The sequence below is a fragment of the Salarias fasciatus genome, chromosome 6 (assembly GCF_902148845.1).
Source record: "Salarias fasciatus chromosome 6, fSalaFa1.1, whole genome shotgun sequence".
NCBI lineage: Eukaryota > Metazoa > Chordata > Actinopteri > Blenniiformes > Blenniidae > Salarias > Salarias fasciatus.
Window position 1 is genome coordinate 10,623,166 of NC_043750.1, and position 25,789 is coordinate 10,648,954.

A 25,789-nucleotide genomic window follows, 5' to 3' on the forward strand; every position below is an offset into this window, starting at 1 on the left:
GAAAAGGTAGAAAAGAAAAGAAAAGAAAAGAAAAGAAAAAAAAACCTGCCACAGCGCGAGAAGAACAGCATCACGTCGAGGCGTTTCGGTCGAGGGAACATCCTTCCACCAGTCGCTGGGAGGATTTAATCTGCTCCAGTTAAGTTACTGTGATCCACCAAGAAACAATGAGAGAAGAGTTCAGCAGAGGATGTTGGGGGTAAAACTCAAGCTATTAAAATCACTCATTTCAGTATCTTGTTATTCAACTGTGGCTCCAAATGACGGGAGGCAGATTTTAAGAATTCTCTTGGTGGAGAAAACTGATGCTTGCATGTTCGAGGAGGAAAAAGATTGTTTTTTTGTTTTTTTTGGGAAATACTTACATAAACGGATGAGAGTGTGGATTTTTCGTCACTCCCCATCGAACAGCGCTTGGCTCCTTCCATGGTTCGCGCAAGTGTTTTCAAGAAACAAGATTTGACACAAGACACGAAATCCTGCCATACTACTGTATTCCATCTTTCAAAAAAGAAAGACAAGATTTAATATTACTTAACAATATGTTAAAAGTAGCCAGTTTTGGCTTCAGTGTTAATACAATATACACTCTATAACAGATTTGATAGTGTGAGTATTGTTCCTTTTTTTCTTTTTTTTCAATTTCATTCTGAAAGTATTCCGATACAAGCTGGCTACAGGTCGAAAATAAGGAAAACAAAAAAAAACTGTAACTGGTACACGTTTACTCAACAGTTTGTTAAACAGAACTGAAAAACAAACAAAAAAAAAAAACAAAAAAAAATAATATTGTCAAGTATTACGCCTTCCTCCTTTCAGTGAAATCGGGTGGAGGTGGTGGAGAGGGAGGGGGGGAGGGGGAGGGGAGGGGAGGGGAGGGTGGTGATGGGAAACCAGCTAACGGAGCCCGTTCCCTCGTCAATCGTGTGGGTGAAATGCCGTGCTGGGATCGGGAAACAATGGGATAGTAAGCCACAATATCTCAAATACAGCTTTTAATTCTTTACATTTGTCTCTTTTTTTTTTTTTTTTTTTTAAATAGTTTCCATTGTCTCTTTCCCTCCTCTTATTTTTTTATCTCATTATTTTCAGAAGGAAACCGTCCAGACAAGGTGAGCGTCCTCCGACTCCAGATCAGCCAATATAAGAAAATATCTTCAGACCATGGCTTCCTGGGTGGGGAGAGACGCTCCGACTCAGACTAAAAAGCACACAAGCACGCGAGGAAAATAATCAGATGTAAGGTAGCATTTCGTGATTCTTTTTTGTGTCGTTTCCTTTTTTTTTTTTTTTTTTTCCTTTTTAAGATCTGCGGGTGGATCGGTCCAGATGGGTCCGTGTTGGAACCACACAGCGACGAGAACAAAGCAAGGCAGCGTGGGTGTGATTTGGGCACAGCGGGACATCAGTTCTGGGAGGACAGCGGGGCTGGAGGTAAAGGGACGGGGTTTGTATAGCTGTTTAAGGTACCGATTGTGTTCTGACGGCCGCTCACTGACGCTCGCTCAGTGCGCGGCGAACGTGGCTTTCTTCAAGCTAAAGTTGGACCAGTTGATGGAGAGCCGCTGGCGGGTCTGCCGGGCCGAGTCCAGGCAGAACCTGGGGGGGACGGAAATGGAAAAGCATGGAAAATTACCACTGCGAGAATCAATCGGCTTCGGAAAATGTTCACCAAAATTTGATTCATACCTTTTGAAATACTCCACCTCCCTCTCGGTCTCATCCATCTCAGTGCTGTCCAGGTCGATGTCTTTGGGCAAGAACACGTCATCTGAAACGGGGCAGAACGCAGCACATGTGAACATGGGAGAACACGTTAACGTGCGCGGTGCTCATGCGTGCACAGTGGGGCCGGACCTCCTGGGTCGACTGTAGGCTGTAAATCCTGAGAACACCAACCTATCGAGCTGTTCATCTTGTCTCCCTTCTTCTTCTTGCTCTTCTTGTTCTTGCCTTTGGGCTGCGGCGACTCTGCGCTGGGGGGTGTGCCGTTCTGCTGGCTCTGCTCGACCTGCGAGGCGGGCGGGGGAGACGGGGAGGGGTTGGACACGGGGGGACTCCTCCTGTCCTCCTTGGTGTGGGACAGCGGCGGCGGCTGCTGCCTCTTGCCGCTGGCGCTCCTGTTGTTGCTGCGCTCCTCCTGCTGCGCCTCGGGGGTCGGGACCGCGGCCAGAGGCTCGGCAGGCCTGACCCGCAGCGATTTGGTGTCCGGCGCGGCGGGGGCCGCGGTGCCGTTGGCCAGCTTCGGAGCCGCCTCGGAGCTCTTGGGCAGCTCCGGGGCTCTCTTCGCGGCGGCCTCGCAGGCCTTCGCAGGCGGCGCGGCCTTAACTTTACTGACGTCGACTGGGGACGCGGAAGTGCCGTTGTGTAGGGGGGCTGCGGGGCTGGGGGCGGTGGTCTCGGGCTGGGGGCTGTGCTGAGAGCGGGGCGGGGCCGCGGCGTCCTGGTCGGGGAGGCGAATGAGCGACTGAAGCAGCTGCGACTTCCCATTGTGAAGATTATCTAGGAAATTCTGAGCCGCCTGTTTGAGCGGCTGTGGGTTGTTCTGGGGAGGAGCCGCGTTCTCCTTTGCTTTCTCTTTCCTTTTCTTCTTGGCGGCGCGGTGCTGCTGCAGCTCCTGCAGCCGGAGCAGCTCTTTCTGAAGCGCCGCCTCCTCCTCTTCCTGCCGCTGCCGCCGCAGCTGCTCCTCCAGCAGCTGCTGCTCCTCCCTTTCCCGGGCCTCCGCCTCCAGACGGGCCTTCTCCTCCATCTGAGACACAAACACACTCCGTGATCTACTCGCAGAGCTACTATGAAAAGAGATTTAGATGAGGTATCAGAAGCACTGAAAACTGACAAGAAGAGACAAATACCTTCTTTTGTTTGTGCCTGGCTCTCTTGGCTGCCTTGGAACTCGACACGGGTTTACTGTCGGCACTGTTGATGAACTGCAGCAGGTCCTCGACCCGCCGGTGGTCCTCCACCCCGCCGTCCCTTTCGATCACCGGCTGCTGCTCCTCCCGCTTCGGCTGCTCCTCTTTGCGCTTCGTGAGACGTAAACGCAGCTTCTCCCGCATCTCTGCATAGTTCCGACTGGTGGGAGCAGCTGGGGGCTGAGAGGAAACCACAGTGCTGCGATCAGCAACCGAAATCCAAAATCCCAATTGAAACGAACTCATCAGGGAGGAATCGATGCTCAGGTCTTACCCCGCCGTGACCGAAGAACTCGCAGTAGCAGCAGTCACAGTATTTTCCTTCTTTCTGGTTGGTGGAGGTGGAGGTGGAGGAGCTGTGCTCCGAGCAGCTGTCTTCGTCCTGACTCTCCTCTCCGTCGTACGTCTGGTGCTCGTAGGCTCCGTTGCCTTCGCAGCGGTGGCCTTCGCAGTCGGGATCACTGGGACAAGGGGGGGGGAACGGCCCGGATCAGCGCGCGCCTGGAATTTTGGGGAACGCCGGCAAAGCGACGGGACTCACCTGCAGACGCTGGGCGGAGCGCTGACGGGGCCGTCCATCGAGGAGGCCGGAGGCTCCGCGGGCGGGAGGCACAGGCCTGGGTGGGACTCGGCGAAGTCGGGGGCCGGAGCGGCCATCTTTGGAAAGGGCTGCGTTCCGAGTGTGGAGAGGTGTGCGGGGGACGCCGGGGGCAGGGCGGGGCCCGAGAGCGGCGGCAGGGACGTCAGTCCCGCCGAGCCGCTCCTCGGGGCCGCTGGAGTGGGTTGCCTGTGGTCCTCTTTACCTAGACTGTGAAATACATCGTCTGGAGGAGAAAACGACGCACAGAATTAGACCCTGTATGGGATAAAGAGAGCAGAGAGCATCACACATCGGCCCTCTTAAATTGTAGTTCTCGTTCGTCATCACACGATCAGTACAAACCTAACCGTTGCCACTACTTCCTAGATTACCTAAGGAGTTGGGTCTTTTAGATGCTAGATGGATGGGCGGGTTATTACTTGACTGGACAGTGGTGGCAGTGCAGGACACAGAGGACGTGGAGGCCGAGGTGGCCATCACCACCCGGTTGGTCTCCATGAAGGCATCCTGGAAATTGTAGAGACACTTCTTCTTGGCGCCGGTCTTCTTCTGCTCTTTGGCTTCGGAGGAGGAGCACGAGGACGACGAGGAGGACGACAGGGAGGAGGACAGCGACGACGAGGAGGACGGGGGGACGGGGGTGGGCAGGGAGGGGTACTCCCCCTGGAGGCCGATGGATGATGTTGGAGGGAGGGGGACATCTGCGAGGGGGGGTCCAAGCATGTCGCCTGTGAGAGAACCATCATTATAACAGATCTGGGTTGTTTTTTTGTTACGTGGCGTCTGTTCTCAGTTCTGTCTCCCGCCGCCTCACCTGGCAGGGATTCGGGCAGCAGCATAGACGGATTCCAGCTCTTCATCACGGCGGCGTCCCACAAATTCTCAAACTTGAGCGAGAGACACTGCAGCGAGCTGTTCCAGTCCCCCGAGCTGCCCGCGCCGCCGCCGCCGAAGCAGTTCTGGTAAACGTGTTCCGGTAGCGACGCGCTGAAGGCCGGCTGCTTGGCCGCCGAGTGGTTGGATGTGGGGCTCGGGGGAATAGGCTTGAAGGGAAAACAACAACATTTTCAGATGTAGAAGTTTGGGCTTGTACAGAGTCAATTGTGGGTTTTCTTTTGATATGCTCAGTGTGTCCCCTTGTGGCAGACTGAAACATTACAGTGACTAAGTGAAACTACAGTTCCTGGAAGCTCATAAAAATAAATAAATAAATAAAAATCCCCACTGGTGAGGACATGAGCACAGATTATTTTAAAAACTTCCAGCTTTCCCGAGGTCTGGGCTGAAGCACGATCCTCACCTTGTGTGTGAGCGGAGGGCTGGGGGGGTAGAGTGTGGGGTGCAGCAGGGGCCGGGAGAAGTTGTGCAGGGGCAGGTGGCCGTGGATGTGCGGGTAGAGGTGGAGGGCGGGGTGTGCGGGGGGGGTCTTGCTGTCTGTGAAGAACTGGTGGCCGACAGCGGGCGGGGGCGCGGCGTGCAGCCGGCTCGGGGGCAGGCACGTGGCCGGGCCCAGGGCGGAGGAGCCGGGGTCCTGGTTGCACACGTGGCACTCGCAGGCATGCTGGACCTGCTCTGTCTGGAGGTACGCACGCGGCGTCAGGCTTCAGTGGATTTTCAAAAGGAACGGCGGAGGAGGCTGGGCGCCGGGGCGGCAGTACCTGTTGGTGGGTGTACGAGGGCGGAGGGCTGATGGCACTTCCTGAGGAAAGGTCTTCCCGCTGCCCCGGGGGCTCGGCGCCGACCTCGCCGTTGGCTTCCTCCTCGTCGCCCTCCGATGAACTGCTGCTGCTGGTAATGCGAGGGGACTGTGGCAGAAATGCGCAGAACGAAGGAGACGGAATCGGGAAACGGGAGAGCAGCGTTACTCAAAATATTTCACACACTCACACAGCGGCTCACTCATAGTGAGGCGAGGTTTCATCATCCAGAAACCGCTGTGGGAAATTCAGCCCGGAGATGTAGTAATCTCAGGCCACTTCTTGTTTCCGGGCGGAGCACTCACCCCCACCTTCAGAGTCACGTCTTCGCCGTCGCCGTTGATGTCGTTATGGAGGCCGTTGACGGCCGCGGTCACGACGCCATTGTCCTCGTAGCCGCTCATGGGGTAGAGGTCCCCGAACTTACTGGACAGCGGAGGCACTTCGTCATCGTCACTGATGCTGAAGACGGGACAGACATGAGCGGTCCAGTTACAGGAAAACAAAACAAAAGAAGGGGATTTTTTCTGTTCTTTAAACTTCGTGGGACAATAGACAAAGACAATTATTGTTACTGTAAAACGGTGACTGATCAAATATCTCAGGGAGAAAATCTGATGTCGTCTGCAGTGGAATCCATGTTTTAAAGACTCAGTTCTTCCACAAACAGCTGTGATTGCGTAAAGCAGCCCCGCCTTAAAGCCAGAAACAATGGGCTGCCTATTTATCCTGGTTTTGTTCAAATTTTCTGTAGTTACGGTGATGACGAAGGAAAATACGCTGAACGCCGTCTGGATTTTACTGGAATCCTCACGGCGCCATCTTCCCTGACGTGATGCTTTTGTGTTAAGCTAAGTACGGATTCTTGGTTCTAATCCTCTGAACTGCTTCGAATTTATTTTGACAATCTGGTTTTGGCTCAAAAATTCTTCAGGCCGGTTAAGTAGTCAGATGCATTACAATGCATCATTTATTTGAACTTCCAGGTGTGTCTCTTTGGAGAAAAAGTCCACAAAGCAGTCGAGAAGCTGAACACTTACAAGGTGTTGGTATCGCCTTCGGGCAGAATGAGCCTCGGATGCTGCTGAATGGTGATGGGAGAACTGGAGTTGGAGCCGGACGCCGAACTGCCAGAGGAGAGGCTGGGAGGGTGCACCTCGGCCAGGTAGTCCCGGGGCGGCTCCCCCTGGGAGGGCAGCTTGATGTGGAGGTCCTCCGCGATGGGAGAGTCCATGATGCCACATGTGAGGATGTGGGAGAGACTGCAGTCATCGCATGTGCACCTGATGGAGGAGGATCGGGAGAGATGCTGTCAGAGTCAGCAGAAAACAATAAAACTGACTTCATGAGGCAATATTAAAATCCTCTGGATGCATTTCAATAACAGAAGTTTCAAAACGTCGATGTTACTCAATGCCTGGCAGTTTAAACTTGAAGAACACAATCTTGTAAAACGGCTTCATATCAATTTACCTCCTTCTGTAGTTGCAGTTCGGACAGTCTGGAATGCTCAGACGAGAGGAGAGCATCCTCATCGTGTGCGTGAAGTTGTTATCTCCCGTTGAGGACTTCTTATTGTTCGGTATCTATAAAGCCAAGACACATCGTCATAAAAATGTGACTTTAAAGCGACGACGGCATGATGTGAACAAGGTGTACCTGTTCTTCTATGAATCTCCTCTGCTTAAAGAACTCCCAGTCCTCCTTCAGCATCCGCTGCTTGGTCTTTAAAGTCTTCGAAAGAGCAAAGCCATATAAGCATACTCACTGACATGCCTGTATGGTTTATCAGGTGATTAAGTCTTCAGGCAGAATTTAAAATGCTTACATTTTTGCTAATCAAGGACTTGTGTGGCTCTGTTCTTTGGTTGGTGACACTCTGACCGTCCACCTTAAAAAGCAGCTGCGAGAGAAGCAGGCGTTCACATTCACACCTTACCGATAGCACAAGCGCCGTCTCTTCAAACGTGAGAGAAAAAAAAAGCATTTCCTCCGTTCCACCGCGTACCTGTTCATCTACGTAGTCGTCAATCCTCTTCTCACACTCCTGCCATTCAGAAGCCACGGAGGTCATTTCCTGCTGCAGCTGCTGATAGCTCTCCAACAAGGTCCTGTACATGTCTTCATTGTAGGAATCATGGGATGCCGTGCCATGTCTGGAGAGAGAAAAGGATGATGAGTCAGTCCTGCTGGCTCTGCACAGTGGACAGCTGTTGAATGATGCGAGGGTGAAAACATAAGATAAACTGTACTACTGAGAAATACAAAAAAAAGCACAAAAAAAGGTCTTACTTCAGTTGTGCAATTAGTGCCGGTAAACTGCTGTGTAAGATTGGTTCAGAGAAAACCAGATTCTCAAAAAGGTGCTTGTTGTGTAGCTCCCACGTCACCTGAAACTTCTGGAGGTGCTCATTCTCCTGAAGCAAGTACAAAAAATGTTTCCATTAGATCTTAAAATCAAACGGAGACAAAAGCCAAGACGCCATGAATGCGTCGAAACACACTTGGACCCACCAGGGTGAGCAGGAAGCTGCTGATGGTGCGTGCAGCTTGGCAGAGGGCACTGTATTCCTCTAGCAGCAGCGAGACGAACTGGTGGGCCTGAGGGGGACCCTGAGCTGCGGCCACAGACCCCGGCGGCCCGGGGGTCTTGGAACCTGCAGAAAGGTGCTTTAGTAGCCGCACCTTCATCTCTAAGACGTACTCTCGAGCCTGCTGCTCCAGTCGCTGGTAGAGCTGATAGGGATCTTTCTCGCATAGCCTGAAAGCACAAAACAGAACATTTAATTCATCTCTCCATCGGTGACTCAGCATTTAGTTTCTACAGAAATGACATCACGTCAAGGAAGCAGAGCTGCAACTTTCATTTCAACACTGGAACCTGTTTGTTTACACCAGGAACAACTAGAGTTCCCGGTTGTTGACGTCATTGGTTTTAAAAGCCCTCATACCTCCCCGCTGAATCTAGACAGGCTGATTTCCTGCTTCAGCTTCCTGCAGAGGCTTTTACAACTCTCTAGAGACCTCTAGTGGACGCAAATCCTTCACAAACGGCGCTGCTGCTTTCATACCTGTCTACCAGCTCCTTCATGCCCTCCTTGTCTCTCTCCAGAGGCTGGTCGTGGTCGTCGGCGAGCGGCGTCCCCGTCTGACGGTAGATGCAGCGCACCAGATACCGGACCTCAGACCAGTGGTTCTGCAGCTGCTGCGACTCCCTCTCGGACTCGGCGGAGATCGCCCTGTAATTCCCGGGAATCCGTGCAGATTGGATTGAAACGCACGGGAGGGGGGGAAAAAACTGAACATACTGAACTGGGCGGCGGAGGCGATGGACGCCGGGGGACTGACCGTCTCTCGTTGCAGGCTTCACAGCTGCACACTGTGTCGGCGGGCATGGGCGCAGTGAGGTCCGGGGCGGGGAGCATGGGTAATGTCGGCGCAGTGGTGGCGAGTCTGTCCCCCGTGGCTGCCTCCTGGCCCAGGTTTCCATTGCCCACAGGCATGTGCAAAAGAAAGTCCTGACTCTGGAAGAAACACAGAAAACTGTTATTAAAACAGAGCAATCCTGATACCGCCTTCAGCAAGAAATTATTCTAATTCTGAATCATCATTTTTATTATGCCTATAATCCACACTTTGACCTTGAGTGTGTGTGCGCGCGCGTGTGTATGAGGAGCCGGGTTTGAATACCAGCTGGAGGAAAATCTTGTGTAAAAGCTACACAAGGAGAAGTCAAACACAGCATCTTTCCCTCACATTGTTTATTATGCTTGTAGAGATTTCACTTTCAAGTCAAGGCCCTTCAACACATCTCTGGAGTAATAAACCATAAAGCCTGTCTCGAGTGTTCCGTCAGACAAACTGTGCAATGTTTCTTTAAGAACTATCTGAAGCGTTTCGTGTTATTTTAAGTGATTCTTTGCTTCGGTTGCCCCGGAGGAATATTTCTGTAGATGTGCTTGTCACGGACGTCTGGACACTGTTACACATCAGCAACAATAACGTTGCAACCATTTAAAAAAAAAAGGAATCGTGAACACACTGGGATAACAGAAAACAGGGCGCAGCCTGTGCAAATCATCTATGATGGTCACCTGACAGTTTTACTAAATCCAAAAAGAAAATAATGAGAAAAAAAGCCATTTCATGACAGCTCGGGAGAAGGAAGCAGTCAGCCCAGCAGAATAATGTATGAGCACTTTACTAATCCTGTATCCATACTGAAGAAACGAAATGCAGCAGACACGCCTCATTTACATAAATGGACCACTGCTTTCTCTCTTGAATCATTTACACTGACTACAAAAGAAGAGCAGCTGTCTCATGAAGGACCCCACCCCGGACATCACCTTCTTTCTGACCACACACATGTAGCCTCTTCAAAACAACAACAAATTGACTGAAAAACAGATTCTACTTTCCAAGACGCCAAATGACTTTTATTCAAGGTCTCCATAAATTTTTTTTGTACCATTATTTATTTTTATTGGCTCGCAGCTCAACAATAAGATCAACAATAAATCCAATCCTGATATCCCTCTCTTGCAATTTAAAAAAACATGTCCATAAATAAAAACGACCAGATGCTCTGTGTGAAAGTTTCAGTTGCTTTTAACAGCAACCTGCTTTGACCTCAACGATGCACAAAAACAGGAGTGAAGAATGTGACGAGATGTAAACTTTCAAGCGCTGCGATGTTCTTCAATACGCCAAGCAATGTTATACAGTACGTCATCTACGTTTGCCTGGAGTGAATAAATATATGAAGCTAGAATAATGGAGCAGTTGCTCTGCTAGTATTCAAAAAGCTTGGTGTGATAACATGAACGTGGATATGATCCTCCAGATATGAGCTGCGCTGGCCTCAGCGTTTCACCCACCCATCTAGCTCTCAAACATCAGACGGCAGACTTTAAGCCAGCATGAATGATATCATCACAATGGCTTATTTTGACCCGAGATGGCCAAAATCACAGAGTGCAGCTGCCTTTACCCTCCAGGCTGCATGCAACTGATTTATAACACAACCAAAGCCAAGACACACCAACGCTCGCATCAAAGAAAGGAAATGAAACGACACCTCAAGTTACACTGCTCAAATACGATCATCTTATTTTTCCCATTTCTAAATTGTTCAGGATATTTAAAATTGAAGAGAAAGATGAGCCACGTGCAGCAGATTCATCCTGACAACGTCAACCTATTAAAAACTCACAAAGTGGCTAAATGCACAAGGTGAGAGTCATTTTGACCAGCTAGTGCTTCAGTTCAACAGGTTTTTCTTTCATTCTGCACCACTTAATAACCCCTTCAAGACCCAGACAGCTCCACTTATCTTAATTTTAAGAATTGAGGAGAGTGCGCATGTCCACTTTCCCAAGATAACTTGTCAGATCTTCAATATTATATGTGTTTTTAACAATAAACTCCTGCATGCCAAATCCTGCCAGGATTACATTTCGTCTGGAGTCAGTCAACAGTTTTTATAGATTATGCTCAAAAATATGTGTGGGATAACAAGGTTTTTTTCACAGCTAAATGATCACTGTCCTGACAGAGACGACCTCACGGGCTGTCCGACATGAAAAGCTTCATTATGTAAACAGTGTTAGCTCTCACACACAGCATGGCTACTCTAAGGCACTACCCTCACATTTAATGCTTCACTGTGGTGAGGTGCAAAATGCAACAACTACAAAAGTTCTAAAAGACAGATGTTAGAGCTGGGGTAAGTCCATCATTTCAAATTTAAATACCTCATTATTTTTCTTCATAAAACAATGCCTATATATAATTTCACAGCAGTGGCTGAGGTCCAATTATGAAATTGTCTGCAGTACATTCTCCAGATAAGGAACATGACAGAAACTGGGCCTTTGAACCTGAGGTGCTAAAAGATGTTATCTAGTTAACTCGAGTCGTAAAATTGATTTATTTTAATTCCATGGTGATATTGTTTTAATAGCAACAGCAGCTGTTCATGTTGGCTGCATCTGTTTGGGCCGTTCTGGCAAAGAACCAGAGGTGCCATGTGAACACATCAGTCACAGAGAGACTGACCACAGCTGCCCGAGCGAAGCCGCAGATACGTGGCCTCAGCACAGAAAAACAAAGTGCGAGAAAATACAACAGTGTCAATACGGCCGTCAAGGACAGCTTTAATCCTCCGGGTATCCTGGTGACTCACCCCTAACGACTGCTCCAGCGTAGTATGCCGGTCCTCCTTCTCCACCGTGCGCCGACAGTCAGAGCACACCCAGAGAGGCAGCTGCAGAGCGCTGGGCGTCTTGGCGGGCTGCGCCGTACCGTTCTGGCCTGAAATGCTTGCCTCAGAAGGCACAACAATGTCCTTGCGCTCACATCGGCACAGGAGGCAGCGATCGCCAGCTGTGTAGGGCGCCCGCTGGTTCAGGCCGAACGTGAACGGGGTCTAGTTGAAGGAGGAAAAGACAAAACACACGTTAGCATTAGCATCAAATCACTGCTACAACGAGAAATGCAGCGTGCATTTCAGTTATCTCTCAGATTAATATAAAGATATTTAGAAAACTGTCAGTAAAGATGATCAAACCAAATATAACGTGCCCGATAAATACGTTAACATCGTCAACACTGATTTTTCGATCGAACGTGTTTTGCTATAAATCAACCCAGGTTTTACCATTAGTGACACATTATATTCCAGGTCGAGCAGCTGTTTAAACAAGCTCAGTGCTCTCCATTGAAGCATAGGAACCTTCTCATAATACTCTGACAGTGATTGAACCACAGAGCAGTGAATTGACTGATCAATATGTTGATGTATGACCACAATGAAAAAAAGTCCTCTGTTTGTAAATTGAACAAAGAGTTTTGGTGATAAAATGACATAATTTAAGCGAGTCTGGACTAAACTTTATTGCTCACCAGGTAAATAGGTCCCTGATTGATCAATCTGCAAACAAAACTGTGAATATACCTTATAGTATGTGCATCATGGACATATCTATCCACATATCAATTTTACAGTACTTGAGTCACATACATATGGATATGAACACAATTTAAGAACAGTTCCCCATAAAAAAAAAAAAAAAAATTACAAGAAAATATCTTTTGTTTTATGAACACGGATAAATGATCATCACTGTAAATATGGGCCAAGAACAAGCTGCTGTTAAAACGTCTTGAGAAGCTGCCTAAAGTGAAACTACATTTGGATCAAATCCCAAACAAACTGAAAGGCCATGTCATGGATAAACCTCAAAGCACAAACTATCACTATGCTTATCCTATCCAAACATCAGGCACAGGAGTGTGATTTACACTGGAAAATTAGATGTGGCTCTAAAGATAAAAATCTTCACGTGGTGCTCAATGAAGCTGTGAAACACCTGACATGGAGCTACCTGAAGGACGCCGGAGAAGTCAGCATTCACTGGTCCTTCCGTAAACTGCGGCATCACACTGTTAGTCGTGTTTGCTTTGACCTGTGGAAAACAAGCAACCCAGTTTTCACATGGAAAACCTGACCAGAGGCACCTTATGTGGCCTATTTAATACAAGCAGGTAGATATGGGGGGGGGGGACAAGCAGCTGTCAAAATTCCCTCTTTTGTTTAGCTTTGTTGATTACATGTCCAATGTAAATAAGTACAACTTATATGACGGAAATCCAACATGTACACATATGTAATAATCTGTATATAGATTAGACTGTAATTAATATAAGTGACATCAATATCTTTTCAAAACCATCTAAGTAGATGTGAAAGCAGAGTGATCGTCTTCACATTGCACACAGTAAATCATCATCTACACACACAAACACCACAGATCTGTAATTAGCACTGTTAGCAAAACAACCTGACTGTTGGCGTGTGCCTGCATTATACACACACATATACACACACAGCAAAAATCGCCAGTTATCTTAACAAGTCCAAAATGCACAACTAAGCTGTGAAACATAAGCCTGCTACAAATAAACCAGCTAACATCTTGTGGTGTCGGTGTAGGACAGCTTTGAAGCGCTGTCACCAGGTTAAGTGAGGTAACGCTGATCGCCAAAAGGCAGCCGGCTGGTTTGTCTGTTTTTCTACTAAACACGGCAGATGTATGCTCTAATTAATAGTAACTGAAACGGTAGAAGGTCAAGTTTTAGAAATACACACAGACACACACACACACACACACACACGGGAGGCTAAAGTTGAGCGCCCTGTTAGCATGAGCTAGCTGTAATGTTTATCTGGGGACGTACAGAGCTACACCTATAGGTAGTAGCGGATAATCTCAGCTTGATGAAAGTAATCCCATGGGCTTTATTGGGGCAAAATAATGTTTCGCTGTGTCTAAGTTTAGACGGATTCAAGCACAATCTTTTAAGTCCAGCTAAGGGTGGTAGTCTCAAAGCCTCTGTAAGTTAGCCTGCTGTTTACGGCCATTTGTTTCACCACAGCAGTGCCACTTCCTCACCAAACTACACAGCCGCCAATCCGACATGGCACTTCTCATTGCCCAGCGGCCACCATTAGCTGTAATTAAGCCGGTTAATTGCCAGCTACGTTTCGTTTCTGAGTTAGCTAGGAGCCTTCATCGCATCAGCATCGGGCCCAGCTCAGATGTGTCGTTGATAACACAGATCGAGCCCGTCTGACAGCCTCACCTCTCCGTTCAGACCCGCCATGGAGCCCACATTCCCACTGCCAGGTGTTAAAAAGTTGACCACGGAGGCAGGTGTCGCTGCTCCCGTACAGCCCAGGGCCGAAGCGACCCCGGCCTTGCCGCCGCTGGTGTTGCAGACAGCACTGCAGCTACTGCCACCGCCCCGCTTGTTCTTCCTGCGTTTAGCCCCCCGTTTAGCATCGGTTGGACTCATTTCTCCCACTGAAGAGGCGAGACAACTTGCCGTCCAGACGTGGCAGAGTCTCGAACAGAATGCCTAGTGTGAAGCACTCGGGTAGAAATCCGGGATAGCGATTTAGAGAGTCCCAAAACGACAGAGACACAGTTCCATCAGAGTGAAAGCCGACTTCACAGGTTCCAATATGGCCTCTGGCTGGGTGGCCTCAACCAGGATTCAGCCTGCGTCCCCGCGAGGGGGCTGATGGGAAATGTAGTTTATTCTGTCAAAGCCGCAGAATGAAAAAAACAATAAACTGAAAAAAATGTTCGTTTTTAAGGCTTTTTCATAATGCGTTCATTTTATTTAGCCATTTTTGCCCGTGTCTGTCATTTTAAATATTCTAGGTATGAAAAATCCAGCAGATTTTGTCCATTTTGCCTTTTCAGGAATTTGTTTTGAGGACAAACTAGAAACGAATAGTAATGCAAATTATTTTTGTAACATTATTATTATTATCATCATCATCATTATTATTATTATTATTATTATTATTATTATTATTATTATTATTATTATTATTATTATTATTGGACGTTTGGAGTGAAGCTGCGAGAAGCAGGTTTGACCAGCAGGGGGAGCCCTCGTCCAGCACATGAGGCTCCGGATGACAGTGGATGGCCCGCTGGGTGCACTGAATCAGTCTTTCCGGGATTCAAGCCTGCGTGTGGATGGTGAAGCTCCACCGTGGACAAATTCGTACTTTATCTATGCGGGGTTTGCATTGAAATCGAGTACAGCGGCCTTAAAGAAAAGCTCCATTGCGACGCCGCGTTCGGGACTTCAGCGTTGAATCTCTCCAGCTGCTAGCCCTTTTACAGCTACATAGTTAGCCCCAGCCTCTGCCACGGACAGGTAATGCTCACTAAAGTTTTCTTTATCGTCATTTCCTTCTGCTAATTTGGTTGTTTGTCGAGTGAAAGCGTAAGCTGGCCCATTCAAAAGTTACTTTTATTAAAGTTTTCCACGACTTTCGCTGTCGACGTTGTTGAGCTACATTAGCACGTCAACAGCTTCATGCTAACAGGCGTTCAGATGTCAATATGTGAACACATTTTGAATTCACTAAGTGTATTTTCACATTGTGGCCCGCACTAAAAGCTCATTTTATCCCATCCGGACGCAGTCGCTGGTCACGTGACAAAGCTGCAACAGGTAATGCCCCCCGCTGAATGTTTTTCGGCTCATCTGGTGTCTCTGCTGGGTTAAAAATGGGACACCTTGATAAAATTCTTGAATACAATTCCTAAAAGTACAAGCGGTACAAAAATGACCGCGTGAATGCTTCTTATTTGCAGAGAGATGCTTTCTCACCAGTTTATCTAATCAAGTGACTTTTGATGTCCTGATTGGATGTTATGCCAAATTATTCAATGTCGGTACTCGCTCAGTGAGTGCTTGCAAAGTAACATACCTTTCCAGTTTATTTATAGATTGTAGGAAGAATCCAGCCTGCTTTACACGCTCATGAAGTTGTGCTCTGTCAGCAACATCAGCCTTCTATCATTTCTTTATCATCACATTTGTGATTTTTAAGCAGACATTTGCTCTGCACCAGGCGTGTCAAACTCATTTTACTAACAGGGGTCACACACAGCCAAATATCATCTATAGTGGGTCAAGCCGGTACAGTAGTTCCCTATTAATCTTCAACTTAAAACTTTAAAGTTTTTGTTTGTCGTGGCTCAAAGTATATGAGATGAAAATGTCTATATTTTTACAAAACCAAACAATTATTACTGAAAATGACTGTAGTCTCAACTTGGAGTCAGTTTAAATGAGACTTTCTGGTGCAAACTGCAGTGAAATATCTAAAACCTATTCTGTAGCTGCTGCATTATCCTTGTTTTGTTTTGTTTCCCTCAAACTCACTGTGACAGCATGGCTTTGAGGCTAGTGCTAGTTTGCTGTCTTTCTTTGCAGCGTCACCGATGTCTCAGTTCAGGTCTCAGAATTTGCCTCGTAGTGCGACGGGCCAATTCTGGCCCACAGGCCTTATGTTTGACACCGCTGCTGTACAGTCTACCAGTACTGAATTGTTTGACCACCTTTGACTTGCTTTAGACTAGGTTAAAAGGGAAGCAGCTCAGATCTTTTACGTACAAGTGCTGGTTTCTCAACGAATTTGAACAATTGCAGAAAAATTTAATGAGTAAATAGAGTTCATGTCTAATACTGCTTGATGTAGATGACTGCACCAATAATATACAAAATGCCTGTGTCTTTTTCTAACCATGCGCTGTACACAAAATGTTTTGCGTAGGTGTGTCTGGTTGTGTGTCCTGTACTGCCACATGTGCCAGTGTTGATGTGCTCAGAAGCACATCCACATCTTACCTTTCAAAGAATCAGCGAAGATTTGTATTTTAATTATCCTGAATGCTTATGAAACAGAAAAAAAAAAAACAAAACTGGGCTGTTTCTTCCCTGATCAAAGGGAAGTGATATTGGTTCTGGTATGTTTTTAACTCACTCTCATAGCGTTGTTCTGCAGTGGTGCGCTGTCAGCAGCCAGCCAGCTCCGTCGGACCTTTTCATGCTCTCTCATCTGTCTGTTTACAGGTATGTCTGAAGTTAGTCTTGAGGCCGAGTCGGGGAAGACCTCAGCCGAGGACCTTCAGATGGATGGTCAGGATGATGGCAAATCAGATAATAGTTTGAGTGAGGACTTGAATCAGGAGAATGTAGACGACGACCGGGGAATAGATGACACGCCTGGCGTGCTGTACGACGTCAATATCGAGAGTGATGAGGAAAAAGCAGAAAGCAGTGATAGAACCGGTGATCCGGAGGACAATGGGAAGGATATTCAGCAGGAAAGTGTGCTAACTGACAGTGTAGACAAAGGGGAACATGAGACAAACCACCGTGTTGAGACACCAGACGAAAGCGGAGATTCTCAGCCTGAAACAAAGGTGATGTTTATCTTCGTTTTGAATAATCGGCCTCCTCTGGTTTTTCCTCGCTGCAATCTTGCTCCTGTTGCTGGTTTGAGCCTGACTTGCTTCGATGCTGATGGTGAAGGTTTCCTGTCTCTGTGATCGTTTTCATATCAGGTTGTTTTTGTTGTGGAGTTTCTTCTGAAATGATCAGTTGAATTAATCTTGTTTTACTGTGTTTGGGTTTTCTTCTTTCATCTTTCCTTGCCTTAGCAGGTAGCTTCATGGTGCTTTGCTGAAGTTTTCGGAAACTATCCGGCAGACCTTTTGCTCTCTTGATGGTGCTTTCCTCATGGGTTACTTGTTGCTGTGTGATGGCTTTATTTTATTCTCTGTCTGATTGCAGAATGATTACACAGAGGCATTTGTCCTTGCTGTTCATTGCATGTGTTATGTGTTTACTGTCATAAAACAAAGTGGACAATTGCTCTTCTTATCCCTGTTAGTATCTGCAGGTTTGCCATTGTTGACACTACCACCGTCGGAGTGTTGCATGATGTCACAATGTTACAGTTTCCGCTTGTTTGGAAGTGTGGGCTGCACACAGCACATGAATCCTACATGTGTCAGTCACATGGCTGGTTAAGTGAGACAGATTTGGATTCTTGGCTGCACATTCTCGCTCCGCCACACATTTCTTGTGCCGCTGGAATGTGCGACTTTGCAGACTGTTGATTCACGTTCCGCAGCGGGCTCGGTGCCAGCATCAGTCAAAGCGTCATCTGTAAGAGAATCTTCTTTTCAGGCGTCTTCATGCAGCACGCCCTAACCTAGCAGCACAGTTATCATAAAGCCGCTGTGAAGTTTGAACCCACTGCTGTGCAGTTTATTGTCCTGTTGTTCAGCAGAAAGACGAGACCTGATTCTTTCCTCTCAAGCTCGCACAGCTAATTGGGTGCTGAGCTTGTTGACATTATCTGTCCCTCCTTCCCACGTTCTGCCAGCTGGTATCCAGGATACTGAGCCATAGGGAATGGCAAACTGTGACCTGCCATACCTTGCCTGGTTATATGCCTGGTTCATTTGCAGGCACTGTGGGCTGAGACTAGCTTGAGACTGTTAGCCAGCTCTTCTACAGTGTCTGCAGCTGGTGGGTGTGACCACTTCGCTTCAGAGGCATCTCATAATCTTTTTGTGCCTGAATTTAGTCTTTCTCCCATTAGATCTTACAACAAAACACATTGTCATCCACAATATGTTGATTTATTTGTTTTTTTTTTAATATACTCCTGAGCTCTGACAGTAGTGCTGGTCGTCGAACGTTACACTCGGTCAATATTTGCACATGAAAAATGGTTGTAATCAGAGCTATACTTTTTCCAGACAAACCTGATGTCGAGGCGGACTGCCGCACTGGAGCTGCTCTTATCAGCTCGATGTGGTTAGACAAGTGCGTGTATCTGTGCTGCCTGCATGCTGGTGTCCTGTTGCCTTTAAGTATTTATGTGTGTCACATGATGCAACAGTTGGACTTTGTCACACATCCCATGAGGAAATCTGTCACAGTCTATTTGTTTCTTGAGTTTGATTATGCGATTATTTTATCGTTGCTTTTTAGTTGTCACACATGGAAAAAAATAAGACCGTGGTCTCACATCCAAGCACATCAACATTATATGGACATAACTGTTCATATTGGACATCTGTCCCACAAAGGAAGCACGCCTGCTCCAGGATCTTACGTGCATTTCTCATATAAATCCACAAATTGAACTCACTGCTTTGCTGACTGTGTGAAACCACTCAGTTTAAACTACTCTCAGATCGAATTACCTGGTGATCATGCAGCTATTTGCATTATTTAGACTGGATAAGGTCCATAAGATACCGAGGATCTTGCTGAGACATGCAAAGTTTAAATTTATAGATGTTAAGTAGGCTCATCATTGGTCTTTTCTGCAGCAGCATTCAGTCGTAGCTCCCGGAGTGGCTCACATTGAGGACGCTATGGCTATTAGCTAAGTGTCCCAGTTTCTGAGTCCACTGTGATCAGGCCAGAAAAATGCACTAGAACGAGCACAGCTGTACCTTCATTCTCCAGCACGGGCCAGCCTCGCTGTGTGTAAGTCCGACGTGGCCACGGGCTGCTGTCTCCACCCTGTGGCTCGCTGTCGAGCCAACATATAAACATTCAGCCAAACAGGCCGACGTATCACGAGTGAGCAGCGATTCATGTGTGTCCCTCTTCACTCTGGGCTTTTAATCCCATTGAAGTTTGTTCAAGTTTCTTCCATGCATGTTCACATTTTCTGAAACAACCCTTTAGAAACGGTGACTTGCAGGGTCTGACATGGTGGGAATGACTGCATGACGGCGCTGTGAAGCACAGACTTGTTTTTTTTTTTCTTCTTCTTTGCACCGACATTGGCTTGGCCATAAATTCCTATGGAAAGCATCTGTGTGGAGATCAGTCCATGCAGGAGATAACTCCCCCTCCCTGTATTCATACAACACTCAGGCATATCTGAACCTTTATCACTCACATGAGACGACATAGGATGTTGTAAAAGTGGGAGTGTTTGAAACAAACGTCAGGGTTTGTTGCATAGTAACATCCTAGTAAAGGTTGAAATTAAAAAAAAAAAAAGCTGTCATTAAACTGATGAAATGTTTCACACTGTCAGATGAAAGAAGTTTGGAGGAAAGTGAGTATTGTCTGATTTTATCTCGGACAAAACATTCTGATGAAAATGACTTCCTGGATGCATGAAAGCTGAAAAACTGACGCTTACACTGGACAGGAAATGCAGAAGTGACTGAATCTGGCCTCAATCAGGGTTTAGTGAGAAGCAAAGTTGTCCCATTTTCATATCCTGCTCATGTTTCAGATCTCATCTGGTCTTTTATCTCAGTGTCCAGACTTTAGCTTTACACTTCAACAGTGTCCACAAGATGGCAGTCCACTACTGTTACCTCCCAAGAGGGGAGCCTCGAGACTTCTCTCACCTAACGTCACTCCACACTCCTCATTGCAGGAAAGCACCATGGCTGAGGAGGGTCTTAGAAGCTCAGCTGCTGAGATCTCAGTCACCAGTAACGGAGACCTGGATCAGAACCCCGAGTCAGTGTTCCAGAGGGTAAGGGTCTGGTTAAAATATGGCACACATCTAGCTTGCACCCTTCATTTCTCAGTACAGCATCTTCCAGTGAACTGGCTTCATATGAAATGTCGTGAAGAAAAGCGTTGACGCTGTAAAATGATTCTATTTACTGACTGGATCGTCGTTTCAGCTTCATCAAACGGTGATGATTTCAGTCATGTGGTGCAGTGCCTGACCTCAGGTGGTCTCTTCCTCAATTATCTGATTGTAATTTGGCCGTTCATATCCAGTAGATTGTAATAACTGGAGGATAATCTGACGCTCACTCGTGGGAGTAATTTAATGCTGAATATGTTTAATAAATTTAGTTTGAAATAGAAAAAAAATCATCCTTTTCATAGGATGCTTACCCAGCCGGCCCCGGGGCCCTGAACCTGTCGGACCCTCGCATCACTTCCAACAACTTTGCTTCAACCACAGAGGGCATCATTGAATCGGGACCGTACAAAGGTGAGCGCTCTTCACCGCCTTTTATTGTTTCCTCGTTGTCTTTTCAGTTTCGTTCATAAGCAGCTCGTCAGACTCTTCAGTCTTTGTCATCTTGTTATATGAATTTGTTCTCAGCTGTGTGTGTGTGTGTGTGTTTACAAATGGCCCGTCACTCCACGCCTCCCCGGCGCTTCGCTGCAGATCTTCAATGCGATATTCAAAAGCGAGACATTTGAATTTGTAAAGGTGGAAATCCCATTGAATGTAATGAGTGCTCTGATCTCCTGGTCATTGCTCTTCTTTTCCTTTTCATCGCCGTGTTCTTGTTAGAATGCAAATGAAAATCTGCCCCACAGAACAGGAAGCCGTCGGAGCCAGTCCGCTGCCGTGTTGCCATGGCTGTTTTCCATGTTGTCTGAACACACAAAGACCCACAGTCATAAAAAATGTTTAAAAAAGGGAACATATCATGTTGGCATTAATGAGAAATTCCCCTTTTTTTTTTTTTGCTTTGTACGGCAGGACAGTAACGTACTAATGAATGATAACTCTGAATATCTCCCAGGGTCAGCAAGCCTGCCCGCCTCTCCCGTGACGCCTGTAGCTCCCAGCTCGGCTGTCGCTAGCCGCCTGGCGCGCTCTTCCAGCTGTAGCCAGGCAGAGCAAGGTACCCCAGAGCGGCGGCGGCGGCGGCGTCCGAGCCCAGCAGCGCCGAACCATCACCTTCTGTGTCCCGCATTAACAGAAATCCTCTTTAACATCCTTGGTGTTTTGTGGAGTTTCTTCTCCTGCGCCTCGTCCCCACAGGCTGCGCTCTGCTCACGATCAAACCTCTTTCCCCCTTTCCTCTGTCGGCTCTCCCGACTTTTGCCGAGGCGTTTTTCTGCTTCGCGGTGGAGATTTAGGAGCGTTTTTAAAGATCTAGATTTTATGGTTTGTAGATCTAATGCACCTCCTGGAAGAGTAAACATTTGCTTGGCTTGGCAGTGGGTTGTCCTGCTTGTAACCTTTGTCCGTGCACAAATTAGCAGCTGCAGACTCTTCCTGGAGCCTGAAAACTGACACGATGTGGAGGTCAGACAAGAGGGACAATCTGTCAATGAATTAGGATGATTGACAGATACCTTCCATAGGGGGTCTGAGTGTTGTTGGTAGAAATCTGTCAAAAAAGTCCATGTGGACATCAGAAATGGCTGACAGCGGATTCCCTCCAGCTGATGGATCAAAACATGAAAAAGTTCAAATATCCTCCATGTTCTCACAAATCACTTCTGCTCATGCTGAAAGATCAAGTCGACCTTAGTACAGAGAATAGAGACATTTCAGTTCATTTGCTGCAACATTGCTTATTGGTTAATAGAAATGAAAGTTTTAATCATTTGCCTTTAATGGTGCCACATTTGTAAGAACTTTGACCAAACACATGTTATTACCGTCTGTTCTGGGGCTTCACTGCCTCACGACGGTGGTAATAAGAGAAAGTTGCAGTCTTGGATTAATAAATAAAAGGGTTAATTTAGGACAAATCTCAGTAACTGTAACCATCACTTGATTCAGCCGTACTTGTCTGATGACGTTTTTCTACATTCTGTCAGTTTCAAACCTTCACGTTTGTCCGTTTTCCCACAACATCCACGCAAAGTGGAGCCCCTCGTCTCTCCTCTACTGTGAATATTTTTCTGATTGAACTCGTCTTTTTTGATGTCTCTGGTGTTGGCAATGACAATCTAATTCACCAAATCAGCGTATCACATCAATTTTTAATGAACCCCTTTAACTTTTCATCACAGCTTCTTTTCCCACAATTCTAACGGCTCGATCAGTCACTGAGTGAATGACTTTGAATTGTCCAGGCTCGATGAAATCTCAGCCGCAGAGCGGAGCGGTGGTCCTGTCCGACGACCTGAAGAACCCGGCCATGGAGAAACTGGAGCTCGTGAGAAAGTGGAGCATCAACACTTACAAAGTAATCCTCACCGTGCTCGATTGATTCGTTCGTCTCTCCTCCAGTGCGATTCTTCATCTTCTTGAATTAATAAGGATGTGGGCAGAACGCTGACAAAAGCAAATGATTTGTGATCACTTACACAGTCGCACTTTTTATTTTGGCTCTGCTTTGTTCATCAGCTTGTTTCTTTAACGATATCTGACTGAGCCAGTGGACTCTCACAGACTTCACTGCTCTAATAAATCTGCGGTCCTCTCAGTGCACCAGGCAGATCCTGTCGGAGAAGCTGGGTCGGGGCTCCAGGACGGTGGATCTGGAGCTGGAGGCCCAGATCGACGTGCTGCGCGACAACAAGAAGAAGTACCAGAACGTGATCAAGCTGGCGCAGACGCTGGCCAGCCAGCTGTCTCAGATCATGCAGACGCAGAGGCAGCTCGGCGACGCCTTCGCCGACCTCAGCCTCAAGTCACCGGAGCTCCACGTGAGTCCGGAGTTTCAAACGCACTGAAGTCGGTCAGGAAGAGCCAAGACTTCACCGGCAGCTGTTTCTCTCTTTTCTCTAGGAGGAGTTCGGCTACAACGCTGACACCCAAAAGCTGCTGTCCAAAAACGGCGAGACGCTGCTGGGAGCCATCAACTTCTTCATCGCGAGCGTGAACACGCTCGTGGACAAAACAATCGAGGACACCATGATTAACATCAAACAGTATGAAATAGCCAGGTACGAACTCTGATGCCTCTTTATTCTGTCTGAGAATCTGCAGGTCAATTCTACGATACACTTGAGGACATTACAGAGTCGTCACAGTAGCCATCGTGTTTCTCATGTACGTCTCGTCCAACCGTTTCAGGGTCGAATACGATGCGTACCGCACGGACTTGGAGGAGCTGAATCTGGGGCCGCGCGACGCCAACACCATGCCGAAGATCGAGCTGTCCCAGCAGCAGTTCCAGATCCACCGCGAGAAGTACGAGAGGATGCGGAACGACGTGTCGGTCAAGCTCAAGTTCCTGGAGGAGAACAAGGTGAGCCAGGTTCTGAGACGCTGTCTCCCGCACACACTTCCCCCCACAGTGTCCTCACCTCTCTCTCTCTCTCTCTCTCTCTCTCTCTCTCTCTCTCTCTCTCTCTCTCTCTCTCTCTCTCTCTCTCAGGTGAAGGTATTGCATAACCAGCTCATCCTGTTCCACAACGCCATCGCTGCGTACTACGCTGGAAACCAGCAGCAGCTGGAAGAGACACTCAAGCAGTTCCACATCAAGTTGAAAATGCCCGGAGGAGACAATCCGTCTTTCCTGGAAGAGCACTAATCACTCCTTCCTCCTGAGGTCTTATTGGCTCAGTTTTACAGCAGATGTCACTACAGGAACCTTCTTCCCACTTAAACTCTTGTTGTTTCTTCCTTTCTTTAGAGAAAAAAAAAAAAGCAAATGCTCAGAAAACATTCCCCACTCCGTTTACCTCGATATGAGGCCAGTTTTCATCCATGTAGTTCCTCCGAATCATCGTTAAAGCACTTTCATGGCGTTGGGCAGAGCGGTTGACCGGGAGTTGCTGCAGCAAAACACACCTGGAAACTTCAGATGCCTTTTTGTATTGGAGCACGTGAATGCTGCGTCCCGGCACACTGGACGTGTTGCTTTTGTTCCGGCAGCTGTGGGAATCAAAATAACTGCCGTTTTATCGCAATTTTCACATTGAATTCACCGACACTGGGGTGTGAAGTTCTAACCAATTAGTTCTTTTCTTCTTCTGTTTTTTTTTTTTTTTTTTTTTAACAATGAATTTTCACAATGCTTTCCGACAACGGGGGATTAAGGGTCATGCACCTTGGATACTTTCACCAGCAAACTTTGGGAATACATTGTATTCACCGTTACTCCAGAGAGATTTAAGAGAAATCTGCCACACCGTCTAGTTACTGTTGGCTTATTGCAGAAACTGGGATTGTTTCCACCAAGTCCTCGAGTTAAAAAAAAAACAAAACAATAAATGAAACACACATCTGCCTACCAGCACCTCTGAAGCTTACTAACACAGAAGCCAAAGCGTATGAAATCAAGTTGTGGGTTTTTAGGTGGGCAGACTGACTTTCATGTTTTATTTTCTATTTTAACAAGCTTTTAGTTCAAACTTCAGACGTGTCCGCTAGCTTCTGCAAAACCAAAGTATTTCCCGCATATTTGAAACACTCCTTTCTGAAAAGATGCTACCTGAGATCAACATGTCCCACAGATTTTTTTTTTTTTAAAGCATCGCATTCGCCCTGCTTTGTCTACATTTAGAGACTTGAATGTGTCGATTAAAAAAAAAAAAAAAATGAAGGACCAGCCTTATCTGAATGACATGTGCCTTGATTTTTAGGAATTTCCTCCTCCTCTTCCCCGCCGAGCTGCCCGCTCTCCATGTTTGAATGCAGGTGTTCTCACGACCGTTACTTCAGGGCTGACTTTTAATGAAAGACAATGGACCAAACACAAACACGCCCACTCCTGGAAGAGCTTCTACAACGTGTTCAAAAACACAGAATGGTAGCTGTTTTTTTTTTTTTTTTTTTGTTTTTAAATAAAACACCATTTTACACCAGAAAGTCAAAATCTGCTTGAAGATACGCTGTTCTCAAAGATATTTATCCACATTGCACATATGCACATTTATGCATTTGAGACTAATTACGAAAGAGCCTGTATCATATGTAAGATGTAAACCAAAATGCGGTTGTCTGGAGTGATTCTGTCTTTTGTAAATCTGAATGAGCAGCATGCTTCGCCAGGGCTGCTTACAGTTTCCTACATCGGGCTGAAATAAGGATCTATTTTTCGGAGGGGACCTCTGCATGCTGGTTTTGACGAGCGGCCGTCACGTCCTCGCTTCGTGCATTTGTACTGTTCCTAAAGCTAACTCCAGCAGTTTGAGAGTGTGAATCTTGTACAACAATCTTATTGTTTCCTTGAAATAGATGGATATATATTTGTAATCTTCTATTTTACTGTTAGTCTGACAAGTGCTGCCGTCTGGCTCCCTTCTCCCGAAGACCTGCAGAATGGTATGCTGGTGCTGCTGTGTACTGGTCAATATCCACCTTTTATAAGCATGAAACATTAACAAATGTTGAGTTAAAAGGATTCTGAATATTGTGACTTTTTTGGGGAAAAAAAATAAACCTTTTTTTTCTTTAAGTTTCTCCAGTGTTTCTTTTTAAGAGGTTCAGTTGTATGGAAAGCCACCACCAGGGGCCGTCAAATGAATGTGAGGGAAGGTTTTTAAAATCATGGATC

General features: G+C 46.9%; 2 protein-coding genes across 5 annotated transcripts; one reads left to right on the forward strand and one right to left on the reverse strand.

The window, feature by feature from the left end:
* Positions 1–619: 619 nt before the first annotated feature.
* fam193a (family with sequence similarity 193 member A) lies at positions 620–14,236 on the reverse strand. 2 transcript variants are annotated; one of them, XM_030093181.1, is made up of 23 exons: positions 13,857–14,236; positions 12,599–12,679; positions 11,398–11,640; positions 8,559–8,734; positions 8,282–8,449; positions 7,725–7,971; positions 7,503–7,627; positions 7,219–7,366; positions 7,039–7,113; positions 6,870–6,944; positions 6,684–6,796; positions 6,251–6,493; positions 5,516–5,672; positions 5,172–5,318; positions 4,814–5,089; positions 4,328–4,556; positions 3,933–4,241; positions 3,454–3,736; positions 3,187–3,373; positions 2,853–3,092; positions 1,900–2,749; positions 1,690–1,771; positions 620–1,599 (listed from the first exon to the last, which is right to left on the reverse strand). In XM_030093181.1, the coding sequence occupies exons 1-23, from the start codon at positions 14,067–14,069 to the stop codon at positions 1,506–1,508; spliced, it is 4,761 nt and encodes a 1,586-aa protein (XP_029949041.1). In that variant the 5' UTR covers positions 14,070–14,236; the 3' UTR covers positions 620–1,505. The 2 variants fall into 2 exon arrangements, with proteins under 2 accessions (XP_029949041.1, XP_029949040.1); XM_030093180.1 differs by having other exon boundaries at positions 3,885–4,241.
* Positions 14,237–14,707: 471 nt separating this feature from the next.
* On the forward strand, positions 14,708–25,180 carry arfip1 (ADP-ribosylation factor interacting protein 1 (arfaptin 1)). 3 transcript variants are annotated; one of them, XM_030093182.1, is made up of 10 exons: positions 14,708–14,948; positions 16,656–17,008; positions 20,008–20,109; positions 20,475–20,583; positions 21,128–21,229; positions 22,416–22,528; positions 22,770–22,991; positions 23,074–23,231; positions 23,362–23,536; positions 23,666–25,180. In XM_030093182.1, the coding sequence occupies exons 2-10, from the start codon at positions 16,658–16,660 to the stop codon at positions 23,819–23,821; spliced, it is 1,488 nt and encodes a 495-aa protein (XP_029949042.1). In that variant the 5' UTR covers positions 14,708–14,948; positions 16,656–16,657; the 3' UTR covers positions 23,822–25,180. The 3 variants fall into 3 exon arrangements, with proteins under 3 accessions (XP_029949042.1, XP_029949043.1, XP_029949044.1); XM_030093183.1 differs by lacking the exon at positions 21,128–21,229; XM_030093184.1 differs by lacking the exon at positions 16,656–17,008.
* Positions 25,181–25,789: the final 609 nt, after the last annotated feature.